General features: G+C 46.6%; 1 protein-coding gene across 1 annotated transcript in view; it reads left to right on the top strand.

Annotated features, from left to right (window-relative positions):
* The window catches only part of LOC147725757 (uncharacterized), a 389,171-nt gene extending 376,194 nt beyond the window's left edge, over nucleotides 1-12,977 (top strand). The window contains exon 6 of the mRNA XM_086964587.1: nucleotides 12,185-12,977. Within this exon, the coding sequence (XP_086820713.1) occupies nucleotides 12,185-12,876 (692 nt within the window). The 3' untranslated portion in view covers nucleotides 12,877-12,977. The remainder of the gene's footprint in view (nucleotides 1-12,184) is intronic.
* Nucleotides 12,978-14,209: the final 1,232 nt, after the last annotated feature.

The following is a 14,209-nucleotide window of genomic DNA, read 5'->3' as shown; positions in this document are numbered from 1 at the left end:
CAGGTGCAATTTGGTTTTTACATCTTAGGCTAAACTTGAGTTCAACAGCTCAGTTCTTTAACCGTTGCATTTTGGCAAGTGTCTCTTTCATTTTTAAAATTGTAAATTTGGGGGATTTTTGTAGCTTTAGCTTGCACGTCACACACAGCCTACCCCAAACTATAGGTATTCCACCTTGCTGGATTATGTAGTTTTAGATGTAAACTTGCAAGAGTTTACTAGATTAAATCCCTCTTGTTCTGTTGCTTTAATTTGTCTACTTGCCCGCTTAATGACTTGCTCAGTATAACTTTTGGGAGTTTTTTTCGCTGATAACAAATTGTTCTCCCTTTTTAGCCATTTCTTCTTTATTTCTTAAAGTTAGCTCAGCTCTTTGCATCTGCTCAGTTTATTGCTGTGATCCAGCATTTGGTGCTTTTGCCTGCCAATATATCAACAACCTACCTGTGCAAGACATCTGTGCCATCTCCTCCTCTCATCTCTGGCACTCTGTGTTTTCTGGGTCTTACTGTAGTATTTGCAGTTCACTCACCTCCTCCTATGATAACTTATCTCTGGCACTCTCTGCTTTCTGCGTCTTTGTTAGAAATGGGATTTACGGTTGGCTAAGGCTTGCGCCAAAGCCAGGCAGAAACCACCACTCTAGTCAGGGCAAGGGAGTTACACGCCAAAGATAACCCCTGCTCACCCTCTAGGCAACGTGATACGAGCAGTAAGGCTAATCCCGGAGGCAATGTGGGTTAAGTATTTGCGCACGCACCCAGCGACAACACCCAAGGCCCACCACAAAGGAAACGCCACACAAGGTTATGTATAAAAATAGCCTTTGTATTATTCAAACACATTAGATAAAAACACACACTTTACAATGTGCCGACAGGAACGGGCAGAATTTACAGAGGATATATGTACAGGACAGAGCCACATGGACCACTGTCAGGAATAAGCACTTTTAGACCTAGCACCTGGTAGAAATAACTCTTAGGACATAGAACATATAATGACTGTAGCACCAAATACCAAATGTAGCACACAACCAGTAACCACTGGCAAGAGGTAAGTACCACCTACGCAACCCTAACCACCTTAGGAAAATATCACGCAGGGAATCATGAACTCACTAGTAGGACCTATATTAGGATGCATCTGTCTGACCTGAATATGCTGTTGAGTCCAACTATGCTCCCACATGTACCTTCCCCACCCCAATTGATATGTACTCACATGCTATAACCTTCTTCTGTAAAGCGCTCTGATATCTGCAAAGATCTTGTTCGTGCTATATAAAACTTTCAAATAAAATAAATAAATAAATAAAGCATTACACATGATGAAGGAATCACATTAGGCAGGTAATCACATTGCGCAAAGATGACAAGAGGGAAAACATGTACTCCTAGCAAGGGTACAACACATGAAAACGTCCCTAGGCCAACTGGCCTCTCAGGGGCTGGAATGCCCTGTGTCCAGCAAAGTGTCAGGGCCGGCTACGCGGGCAGCCAACAGAAATGCATCAGAGGGACCAGCCTAAACGTAGCAGCTGCCCACTAAGTGCTGGGCAGCTGGGGATCTCCTCTGGGCTTCTGAATCACACGGAGTGCCCAAAACAACGTGTGAGCCTCGTGGGCTCAAGACACAAAATGCCCCCAGGAGCCTCTATGGCTCTGAATAAGAAAATGCCCCCTAATCAGGTGGGAGCCTCGTGGCTCTAATTACAGAATGCCCCACACGTTGGAGTCCCTCGTGGACTCTGAGTAAATGCCCCTTCGTCTTTGAAATCCCTCTCTGGGGCACTCAAAATCACAGAATTGGGTAGATGCACAGCTGATGTAGATTCTGATTAAATCATAGTTTAATTGGTCCCCTCTGGTGGCGTCTTTTCCCCAAACACGCCTTATCTTGTACTCAAATGATGTGGCTCCAGTGATTCACTAGGACCATCCCAGAGAGGGCTAACGTGTCTCCATTTTAAGAAGGATTCCTCACACTGTTTATTGAAAGTTCATCATGAATTTATTTATAGTTATTCTTCAAACTCAAATTCAGTTTAAACAGTTATCATTTTCTCCAATGAGGCATCTTTGTCAAATTATCATATCCAATGCATTTCGGGCTCTACCATAGCCCTTCATCAGGGAATGACATAGCTGAAAGAAATAGTATAAGTATGGTAATGTAACTAATTGTCGTTCACATACTGTAACAAAAACATTTTAACCTATGACTGTTGCACAAAGTTCTCATGATGTTATAAAACAGTTGCCATGCATATTGTAATTAGCCATCGTGACAAATAGTTCTGGTCCATAGCCTAAATAACATATATTACGGTATCGATATCGGTGAACAAAATGAAATAAAATTAGACACGTTGTCAACTCACATGCCTGGTGCTGTTCTTTAAGTGTTTGTGCACTGAAAGTAAAAGAGAGGATATGTCTAAACTGTGTCCTGTTTGTTAACTGCTCCGTGAGTATCCTAAATACATTTTCGAACAAGATGTTCGTGAATGGACTAACCTTTTCAGTATGCCGGATAGGCTGAAACTTTTCCCAACCGTCTGTTTACTCAGAAAACGGCGTCTCTCGAAAGATTGTGCGCCGTAGCGTGTGTTAGTTAATGGCCGAGTTGCGGTCATGTGATCAACAAATTCGAAGACAGACTGTGTCTGTCGTGTCTTTTTTCTACACGCTGATTTCTCTGTAGTCCTAAGGTTGAAATAGTGGTGTGTTGGTCAGTGTCCAGTAAAGTCTTTTTAGAAAGGCAGGGGGGCAAGGTGGGCCCAGGGGCCGGCTCACAGGGCCCTCCAGGCAGGGAGGCAGTCCCCAGTGGCGGTTCCTCCTGGCGCCCAGCAGCAGCAGGCCCCCCTCAAGTTAGAATCAGGAAAGAGGAACATTTTGTATTGGGTCCCACCCCCTTCTTAATCCAAGAAATCCTTTGTCTCTAGGGTGCAGGCAAGAGGCGAACCAGATACAACTGGTTCCTGAGCACTTTTTTTTGCTCAGCCCCTCTGCCTATTCAAAGGATGGGTAGGGTCATCAGTCGCACCACCGGGGGCGGAGCCAGCATTGTCTGAGGGAAAGCCCAGCCCTATTCAGGTCCCAGGTGCATCCCTCCCTCACAACACTCATGCAGATCTCCCATTCACCACCGGGGCATACCCATCCTGACTCCTGGAGCCAGGCTCACCAGCCAGCTCCAGCCAATCCCAAGCCAGACAGCCAACTCACATACATTACACAGACATGCCAACTTCTAGAAGTATTCAAAGAAGGGGATTGGCCCAGCAGGTTTGGGGAAGGAAGGTAGGGCCGATTAATACTAAACAAAGAAGGTGTACCTTCACAACCACTTAGTTTGAAAAATTAATTAGAACGGAAAAAACGCAAATCAATCCGTTATTCCTAGCCTTTGACTTTGGCTAATTAGTATTTAATTATTCAACACTTTTATAAAAAGAAGAAGGACATGTAATCAACTCAACAGAGAATACATTATTGGTGATGTCCTACTAAGAATACACAAAGCGACTAAAGAAATCACAAATCAATTATACACATTTACAAAAAAGAATATACACAAAAATCACAAGTTTTAAACAACAACATCAACAACTATAACATGTAGTGATCTAATCATCTACCTGGTGAAAACAGTTGGAATGTGATGAAATCATTCTTGCATATTTACACAATTCATGAAAAAGGAAAATGCAACTGTTATAAGTACAATTACAAATTGATGCAAAGATTTCTATCATTCGAGATTCAAGCTATACTTAATATAGTGGCCGACGCGTTTCAAGTCTCGGTTTTTGGAATTACCGGACTCTCATCAGGGCTGGATGAGTCTTTCGGAAGAAAGCCAACAGCGCCGATATTAGGGTTCTGAAAAAGGAAAAAGAATTCCAGTTGGAAGAAACCGCCAACCGAGTGAAGACTCGTCAGCGTGTCTAATATTTAATGAAAGCGGCAGAGCGCGCTTACCTTCCAATTGTGGTTAAATCTCAAAGATCAATGTCTCCTACTCAGTCAAAGCGAGGACCGACCTCCATGCTACCTTCTTCGTTCCTACTTGGTACACCTTCTTTGTTTAGTAACTTCTAGAAGTGGCACTTCCACAGTAGATGCATTTATGCTGCACACATCATCGCGCAGCATTCAATCACCGCACATACCAAACTCGAGCCTGCACTCCCCACACATCAGGAACTAACATGGACACATACATTCCCCATGCAATCCAATAGGAGGGCAGGCCAATCTCACAACATGCACTCAGGGAGCGCACGCACTTTACACCGGGACACAGTGACAGTGCGCAGAAGCCAAAAATAACTAACACCAGGTCACATACCAAAAGCAAAAAGTTTAGGGGTAAACCTGCCAGAAGGGCCAAGTCCATTTGTCTTCCTGTAGTATTTGCAGTTCGCTCACCTCCTCTTATCTCTGGCACTCTCTGCTTTCTGCGTCTTCCTGTAGTATCTGCAGTTCGTTCATCTTCTCCTCTTATCTCTGGTACTCTGTGCTTTCTGCGTCTTCCTGTAGTATTTGCAGTTCGTTCATCTTCTCCTCTTATCTCTGGTACTCTGTGCTTTCTGGGTATTACTGTAGTATTTGCAGTTCATTCACCTCCCCGTATCTCTTATCTCTGGTACTCTGTGCTTTCTGGGTCGCACTGTAGTATTTGCAGTTCGCTGACCTCCTCCTCTTATCTCTGGCACTCTCTGCTTTCTGCGTCTTCCTGTAGTATCTGCAGTTCGTTCATCTTCTCCTCTTATCTCTGGTACTCTGTGCTTTCTGTGTCTTACTGTAGTATTTGCAGTTCGCTCACCTCCTCCTCTTATCTCTGGTACTCTGTGCTTTCTGTGTCTTACTGTAGTATTTGCAGTTCGCTCACCTCCTCCTCTTATCTCTGGTACTCTGTGCTTTCTGGGTCGCACTGTAGTATTTGCAGTTCGCTGACCTCCTCCTCTTATCTCTGGCACTCTCTGCTTTCTGCGTCTTCCTGTAGTATTTGCAGTTCACTCGCCTCCTCCTCTTATCTCTGGCACTCTGTGCTTTCTGGGTCTCACTGTAGTATTTGCAGTTCACTCACCTCCTCCTCTTATCTCTTATTTCTGGCACTCTGTGCTTTCTTGGTCTTACCGTAGTATTTGCAGTTCACTCACCGCCGCCTCTTATCTCTTATCTATCACACTCTGTGCTTTCTGGCGTGTATTTGGTAACAGCGGAGTGTGGACTATGGTGTGTATTCGGTAATAGCACAGTGTAGACTCTGGTGTGTATTTTGTAACATTGCAGTATGGATACTGGCAAGTATTTGGTAATAGCACAGTGTGGACTCTAGCGTATATTTGGTAATAGCGCAGTGTAGACTCTGGCGTGTATTTGGTAACAGCGCTGAGTGGACTCTGGCGTTTATTTGGTAACAGCGCAGTGTGGACTCTGGCGTGCATTTGTTAATAGCAATTTTTCAATTTATAAACTTTATTTCGATTAAAAATAAATAAAAAAAAGTCATCACAAAACCACAGAGGGACTGAGTTAATGAATTAAATAATAGAAACACACTGACGTGGGAAACATAGTGTAAATGTTACAGACAAGTATGACAATGTTAAAACAATAAATTTTAAATACAACTATAAAAGAATACCAGGTAATGTAAATGTAAATGTATTGGACTTGTAAAGCGCACGGCTGCCCGTAAGCGGTCCGGCGCTGGAGACCGCTGGGGAACCCGTCCTGGCTTTCCCTGTGAGATGGCCCCTTCTGGGTATCTCCAAGGTGAAACCAGGCCTCCCCGGCGTCTGTGGGGGGCCGTTGTAGAGATGAGGCAAGCTTAATGCCCAGAGTTGCCGAGTGTGATCCCTGGTTAGAGTAGGCACCAAGGCGAGAATTATCGAGTCCGCTGACCCTGGTCCACGACCCTGCCGCGTCGGGAATCGAACCCTGGTCCCGGGCCGTTCTCTGCTTCCGGGTCTGCCGCCTCTAACCAGTGAGCCACTCCACTCCAGGTAGTACCCAAGATCGATATATCATATACATACGAGCATCCGATGCAGAAATAGAAGTAATCCACAATCTGTACATTTTAAAATATAAAAAAAACAGAGGAGGTCTAACTATTCCTCCCTGCTGACCAGCAGGTCACATACGCCCATCCAAAGAACTTGGCTAGGGCAACCACGAAGGGGCCATTCACTGCTGTTTTCCATAATCTATAGGCCTCGCTGTGGTCCCTAGTACCCATATTTAAGCACACTGGTTTCAGCCAGCGTCTTCTCGGATTACAGTGGGCTGGGCAGGCAAATAACATATGTTTCACAGTATCACGATGGCCTCGGCAAAAGGGGCAATCACTAGAGTTGGAGCCCGAATTAGACTATTTCGAGGTGAAGGTCTTGGTAGGTAGGGTTCCTACTCTAAATTGGTGGAAAAGTTTTCTATCGTGGGATGATGTGATGAGATCCCAATATGGTTAATACTTGGGTACGTGTTCAGTTTGTAGAAAGGTGCTAGACAGAGTTAAGGATACAAATTGCCTGGAATATACCAGGTGCCAATATTATGCACCCTTAAATTCTGCTTTGCTCGGGAATGGGCTGTCAGCCGGAGAAGTCCACAGTTGCTACATGCCCAAATCACAGAGAACATTTCTAATACTACTAAACCACCCAATTTTATTGCTCACATCTAATTCACAGAGTTCTAAAACAGCCAAAGCATAAATGGCAAGTTCAGGAGTCACCCAAAGCCTTCTCCAGTATATTAGTAACCTGTAGCGGACTACGTCTCTGATGGAGTGGCACCCCAGATCCAAATACAGGGGAATCAAGGGAGCGGATTGTGGCAGCCCCAGCAAGGATCGGAGAAATTTGTTTTGCGCCACCACCAGAGCCTCATAGTTCGCATGGGCCCAAAGCTCTGAGGCACTCATTTTTAGGTTGTAAATGTGCAATGCTGGAGTCACAGGTTTAATAAATGACCGACTATGCTCCCTGAGCAGGACACCCAAGAGTTGGGCATGTCTAACCAAAAGGCTGTCGATTTGGGGCTTCCAGCTCATCCGTTTGTCTAAAACTACACCCAAGTAGGAAAATATCTCGGTTTGCTCTAAGACCACCGCCAATGGATTTGCTAGAGTTCTGGAGAATCATGAATTTAGTTTTGTCTACATTAACTGCAAGATCATGATCTACACAGAACTCTTCGAATCTGTTTAGCACACGTTGGAGCCCTTGGCGTGTCTTTGATAGTATGAGGGTATCATCGGCAAACATTAGGAGTGGGATCTTTTTGCCAGCTATGGTGGGGGCGTCCGTGGGGCAGTTTTCAAAGTATTTGAGTACCCCATTAATATAAATCGAAAAGAGGGTGGGTGCAAGGACGCATCCCTGCCTTACCCCCATTTCCACCAAAAATGTATCCGTCGTATGTCCTAAGTTGTTCCATCTAACCTGGGCATAGTTGTCTGCATACAGTTTAACCATAAAGGACACGATTTCCAGTGGCATGCCCAGCTTAATAAGATTTTGCCACAGTTTGGAGCGAGGCACTAGGTCAAATGCAGACTTAAGGTCCACAAAAGCTGCGTAAATTGACCCTTTTCCTAAAGTAACGGTGTGCCAGTAGATGAGAATAAACCTCAACACCTGGTCCACCGTTCTAATCCCTCGTCGGAAACCTGCTTGTAAATCAGAAAGAATGTTATGCTCGCCCAACCATACCTGTATTCTAGATAGAATCACTCTTGCCACTACCTTCTGAATACAGTCGATCAGGCTTATAGGCCTGTAATTCCCTGGTTGAGAGGAGTCCCCCTTTTTGTGGATTGGAAGAATAACTGTGCCTGCCCACGAGCCAGCAATAGCTGCTCCCTCATCAATGGCATTCATGATTAGTTGAATATAGATTACCCAAGATATCTGATCATGAATGAAAAGATCTGTTTGGACACAGTCGAGGCCTGTGGCCCTTCCTTTTGGAACTAATTCAAGCGCTTGTTCTACTTCCAATCTAGTAATGTTAAGTGGGACAGAGGACAATGGCACAATGAAGTTATCCCGAGCCCCCAAACTGTTTGCAAATTGGCCGCTATAATGACTGATCAATTTATCCGGTTCCACATGGTTAACTGGAACATTGCTTGGAGTACCACTCCCCCATTTCACCAGATGCCAGAAACAAGTCATATCCCTCCTTGAGCAAGCCTCGAGAAGATCAGCCCAGCAGGCCTCGTCCCATTCTTGCTTGGCTTTCAATTTGGCCACCTTGTAAACCTTCCTCATGTCTTTAATTGAGGCCTGATCCTTACTCCTGATTGCCATTGACTGGGGTTTGTATGCTAAACAACAGTTAGAATTATACCATGCTGCCCCCTTTGTGGTAGGTGGAGCTGGCCCTTTTTTGATTTTGGTAATAAGAAAACTTTTCAGTTGGTTAAAAAGAAGCTCATGAACCTGGGGAAACCTGTCCCTAGCAACCCCATTTCAGCTTCTGTCTGAAGAATATCAAAAGTATTAACTACTAAATTGTTCTATGTGTCAATTGCGAGCTTGCATCGTTTGAGATGTCTGGTGTCGTTAGAAAGGATAGCTTCTACAGAATCCAGACAATCTAACACACCTACACCACAGTTATGGGCAAATGCCCGCACTAATAATAATAATAATCCACATTTGTAAAGCGCACAATCACCCGTGAGGGTCTCTAGGCGCTGGGGGCCGTCGGGAAGATTAAGCAAGCTATTCCCCAGAGTCACATGGTGCTGGGCTAACCTGCCGCCGGAGCCGGGGATCGAACCGTGATCCCCAGATTCCAGCGTCAGTCGCCCTGGCCGCGGCGCCACACCTCTCCCGCACTGACACTGAGAGTGGGTTGTGATCGCTCTCGGACCTGGTTACCACCTTCATATCAAGCAATTCTGGCCACATTTCCTTATGTAAACTAAAGTAGCCAATACGACTGGATCGATGGCCATTGCTAAATGTGGGTGTCCCTTCTTTATCAGATTTTGTACGCCCGTTGGCCGCACTTAGCACATGTTCCATGCAGAAAGCTTTTAATGGGAGTGCTGCTCTTGTCCACTTTTTAATTGGAGGATGTTCAAGTGAAGGGATCAGCCACTGATCGTTTTCCTCGAAGCCAATGTTTAGCTCCTCACAGTCAAGTGGTACAGTTAAAATCCCCTGCAATTATGATATTACTATTGTCTCTATAGTGATTTAAAAAAGTATCTAAAAGTTCTATTGTGGCTAATGCCCTCCCTCCTTGCTGTCCCCTACAATAAACATTAACAAGTATAGTGTCGGGGGGATTACCTAGCGAAAGTTTCACTATAAGGATGTCCTGGCTGTCAATGACAATCTCCTGAAGTTTGTAGGAGAGGAGCTGTCTAATCTAGATCAATAAGCCGCCCTTCGGTCTACCCCTATCTCCCATAACTGCTAATTTGGAAAAGTTAGTATAACCCTCAAAGAACACTTGATCCACCGCCCAAGTTTCTTGAAGGAATACAATATCTTGCTCCTCAATAAATGAGGTCCATTCCGTAGTTACAATTTTAGATGCAAGCCCCGCTACGTTCCATGAAATTATTTTGAGAGCAGGGCAGGACCCAATTTGAGCAGAAGTCATTGAACCAGGGTCTGTATTTGGTATTAAGGTAGTAGGTGCTTGGTCAACGGTCATAAGAGATGAACCCCCAATATTGACACATTGAAGATTACGTACACTCATGGATATCATCGGTGGCCTTGTGTTTTTATAGAAAAACCTTAGTGGAACGATGTTTATACCATCTTGACTCAAGTGTCATGAGCCAGCTATGTCAAGAATTGATTTAACTACGTGCGGGGACCCGAAATTGACCACCACACACCTCTACTTGTTTTCCTGGCAGGGCCTACCCAGTTTATTTTCCGTGCTAATTTGAAGCTCCCAAATAGGAATTCCCCAATCTAGTTTTGGAGATAATCAAATGGAGAGCCTTATTTCTCACCGAGGCCCCGTTTTCCTCAGCGCCAAATTACAAGTGGGGTACATTGGTAAGAACCACAGTATAGGGGGTGGACTCGGGTGGTAGATTGAGGGACTCATTAGCGTGATGCCTGGGTCTGCCTCCCTGTGGGACCTTATTACATGTACTGCTCCCTGGCACTACTCTCCCATTGTGTGCTGGCTCAACTGCTACTAGTCGATTACCCAATACAGGGGGCTGGAGATCTTCAGCAATGGTCCCGGCCATATAATTGCTGTTAGCGTGTGTACTGGCTGGAATCAAAGGAGCGGGAACTAATGCTGGGTTCAAAGAACTCAAGGGATTCCCTGTTAGATAGATTTTGCCTCTGCTGGCATGTTAATCCCATGTCAGAGGAGGTGTTGGTGGGCGAGGGAACACTTAAAGGGGTTAAGGGACTGGTAGTACTGGGAGCACTGGGAGTGTTTGCCCCAATGACGATTGCTGTGAAACATTAACAGAACCACCCACCCCCTCTTGAGAACACAATACAGGAGCCCCAGTTGAGGCTCTTCATGAATCAAGGGACAGTCTTTTTGAGTAAGTTTGTTTTCTTTGATAAGGACAGATTCAACTCGTAGGAGAAATGCATCAAGAGTCCCGACAACACCCTTGTGGACAGTCTTAGACATTATCAGCTTTGGATCCCAAAATCTGATCACAATATAACATAGGGAAAACAAAAAGCAAATCAATTTGTCCAAATAACAGTCACTAACCAGATCCTTGAAGATGTTGGGTAAAAGTTGAAAGGGGGATGGCCCAGCCCTGCCTTATCCTAGCTATGACGGGCGCGGACGGGCGCGCCCCTTGCCCAGGATTCGCCCGGGCAGGCCCGCGCGCGTCCCGCGCTGCGTGTGGCCGCCCACTGTTTAAAGGGCCTTCTGGCGCTAATGGATGATGCGGTGTAACGGCGTCACCAAGGCCTCTGGGAGTTGAAGTCCCACTGGTGGACCGGCAGCATGGTGTGTATTTGGTGACAGCGCAGTATGGATGCTGGTGTGTATTTGGTGACAGCACAGGGTGGATTCTGAAGTGTATTTGGTGACAGCGCAGTGTGGATGCTGGATGCTGGAGTGTATTTGGTGACAGCGCAGTGTGGATGCTGGTGTGTAATTGGTGACAGCGCAGTATGGACGCTGGTGTGTATTTGGCAACAGCGCAGTGTAGATGCTGAAGTGTATTTGGTGACAGCGCAGTGTGGATGCTGGAGTGTATTTGGTGACAGCGCAGTGTGGATGCTGGAGTGTGTTTGGTGACAGCGCAGTGTGGATGCTGGTGTGTATTTGGTAACAGCGCAGTGTGGATGCTGGTGTGTATTTGGTAACAGCGCAGGGTGGATTCTGGAGTGTATTTTGTGACAGCGCAGTGTGGATGCTGGTGTGTATTTGGTAACAGCGCAGTGTGGATGCTGGAGTGTATTTGGTGACAGAGCAGTGTGGATGCTGGGGTGTGTTTGGTGACAGCGCAGTGTGGATGCTGGGGTGTGTTTGGTGACAGTGCAGTGTGGGTGCTGGTGTGTATTTGGTGACAGCGCAGTGTGGATGCTGGAGTGTATTTGGTGACAGCGCAGTGTGGATGCTGGAGTGTATTTGGTGACAGCGCAGTGTGGATGCTGGAGTGTGTTTGGTGACAGAGCAGTGTGGATGCTGGGGTGTGTTTGGTGACAGCGCAGTGTGGATGCTGGTGTGTATTTGGTGACAGTGCAGTGTGGATGTTGGTGTGTATTTGGTGACAGCGCAGTGTGGATGCTGGTGTGTGTTTGGTGACAGCGCAGTGTGGATGCTGGTGTGTATTTGGTGACAGCGCAGTGTGGATGCTGGTGTGTATTTGGTAACAGTGCAGTGTGGATGCTGGAGTGTATTTGGTGACAGCGCAGTGTGGATGCTGGTGTGTATTTGGTAACAGTGAAGTGTGGATGCTGGTGTGTATTTGGTGACTGCGCAGTGTGGATGCTGGAGTGTATTTGGTGACTGCGCAGTGTGGATGCTGGAGTGTATTTGGTGACAGAGCAGTATGGATGCTGAAGTGTATTTGGTGACAGTGCAGTGTGGATGCTGGTGTGTATTTCGTGGGCAGGATCCCGGCTCCCCCTCCTCCTCCTGTGCTCCTCGGCACCTGTTGTCTGCTCCCTCTGACTCCTCTCTTTCTCTCTCCACAGATTGCTCTGGTCGGACGGACATCGAGGCGGAGGTCGCGCTCTTGGTCGATGGTGATTCCGTTCTAACTGATGTCTATATTCTCCTCCTGGAGTTCTCCTTGGGGGCACTGCTGGGGGGTTTCCACGTGTCCCCGAGCTCCGTGCGCCTCCACCTGGTCCTGTACAACTCTGATCCACGGACACTGCGCCGCTTGAAGAGCCGCCCCGTGCTCCGTCGCCTCATGGACCCCCCGTCCCCGTGGACCGTTCATGTGCTTCCTAATGTCACTACCCTGGGGGGAGCCCTCACCCAGGTCAGACGGGGGTGCTGTCCGAGGGCGGGGGGGGGGCTGCCCCTCGTACCACGGGTCCTCCTGATCCTCATCACACGTTGGAGTATAGACGCCGATGCTGCGGGTGCGTCCCGGGAGCTCCGGGGGGCCGGGGTGGAGGTCTTTGCTCTTGGAGTGTTCTGGAATGCGATGTACATGAGGGGTAGGCTGGAGCCCCTCACCAGCCCCCCGGCCGCAGCCCACGTGTTCTTGCCGAAGGACTATGAAGACGTCGATCGCCTCCTGCCGGAGCTGACAGAGTCCATCTGCCTCCGGGTCCAGCACAAGATGAAAAGCATCAAACACAGCATGATGGGACCCAAGGGGGAGGAGGCTGAGGCAGGAGCCAAGGGGGAGGAGGCTGAGGCAGGAGCACCTTAGACCACAGAGGCCCCCCGGCCCTGCCTGCCACTCCCCCCACACCGGAAATCCACCCTCGGACTTCCGGCAGAGAGGAGAGGAGACAGATGGGGGCTGATCACACAATGAAGGCAGCTGTTCCTCCCCGCCCTGCATTTAGGAAACAATGTGTGTGTGTGTGTGTGTGTGTGTGTGGGTGTGGGTTTGTGTTACTATCCTTGTGGGGACTTGAGTGCGATAACACACTCACGCTGTGGGGACTTGATTGCACTGTGGGGACTTGAACCCAGGTCCCCACAAGGCAATGTCTTCTAAATGATAAAGAATGACTTCAGGAACATATGTGCCGATTTTTACAACTTTTGAAAAAATTGCCTTGTGGGGACCTGTGTTTCATAAAGTGTGTTTATATTTTTGCTCGCTCTGTCCCTGTAGACAGGAGGTGGTACTGCAGCCTTAAACACACTTTGCATTTAAACACACTTTGCTCACCAGAAACAGACTAGCAGCAGAAAGGATAGACATTTCGAAGTAAAAGCTGTATAGCCCGATGTTTATCCAAATATTTTTCATTCAAATTAACATTTTCTCTATTTATTAATATAAAACTTTATTGCTATGAAGCTTTTCAATTTAGACTACTCAGGTCTAAAAATTGTTAGTGGTTTTATAGGATTCCTATAAACAATTTTGGTCAGTATCGAATCCCAGATTACTTTATTATAGACATTTGATCCTTACCTGCAATTAAAGAATGAAGGTGAAAGACAATGTAATATAATATAAACTGATTTTCTTGCTTTTGGCAAGTAACCTAGGGGCATCAATGGCAATTGTTAGTTTAACCCCTTCCATGCTGCCATCGGCCAATGGCCGACGGCAGCACTACCTCCCCAGTGCTGCCGTCGGCCAATGGCCGACACGGCCCGCCCGTTTTGCGGAAGTTCCGTACTGCCACAAAATCGCGGCAGCGGTAAACGGGTTAGTGCTTATACCAAAAATGCAGAGCCTTTATATTGATTTGCCTTTGTTTAAATATTACTATGCAACATGGAATATGTTCTTTTAGATTATGGCTAGAGGATTGAGAGAATAGCGTTGTTTTGTGGTAAAGGCTACCTTCTCTCAGGCAGCTAACTGAAGCAATGTTATGCCCACCTTGCAGTAGCCTCAAAGCACTTTGGATGACATACATAGGGGAGACAATTAGTGTTGTCGTGAACTACCGCTTTATCAATTAAAGCAGGATTGGGGCTCTTTTAGGGCCTCCTATGTCTGCAACTCGGCAGACAGAAGTTCATAATAAACGCGTTAAAGGAATATTGGGTTAATAAAAGAGCACGCAGGAGCGCTG

The sequence above is a fragment of the Lissotriton vulgaris genome, chromosome 3_2 (genome assembly GCF_964263255.1).
Source record: "Lissotriton vulgaris chromosome 3_2, aLisVul1.2, whole genome shotgun sequence".
Taxonomy (NCBI): Eukaryota; Metazoa; Chordata; class Amphibia; order Caudata; family Salamandridae; genus Lissotriton; species Lissotriton vulgaris.
Note: the sequence above shows the minus strand (reverse complement) of the source record. Positions and strands in the feature narration are given on the sequence as shown.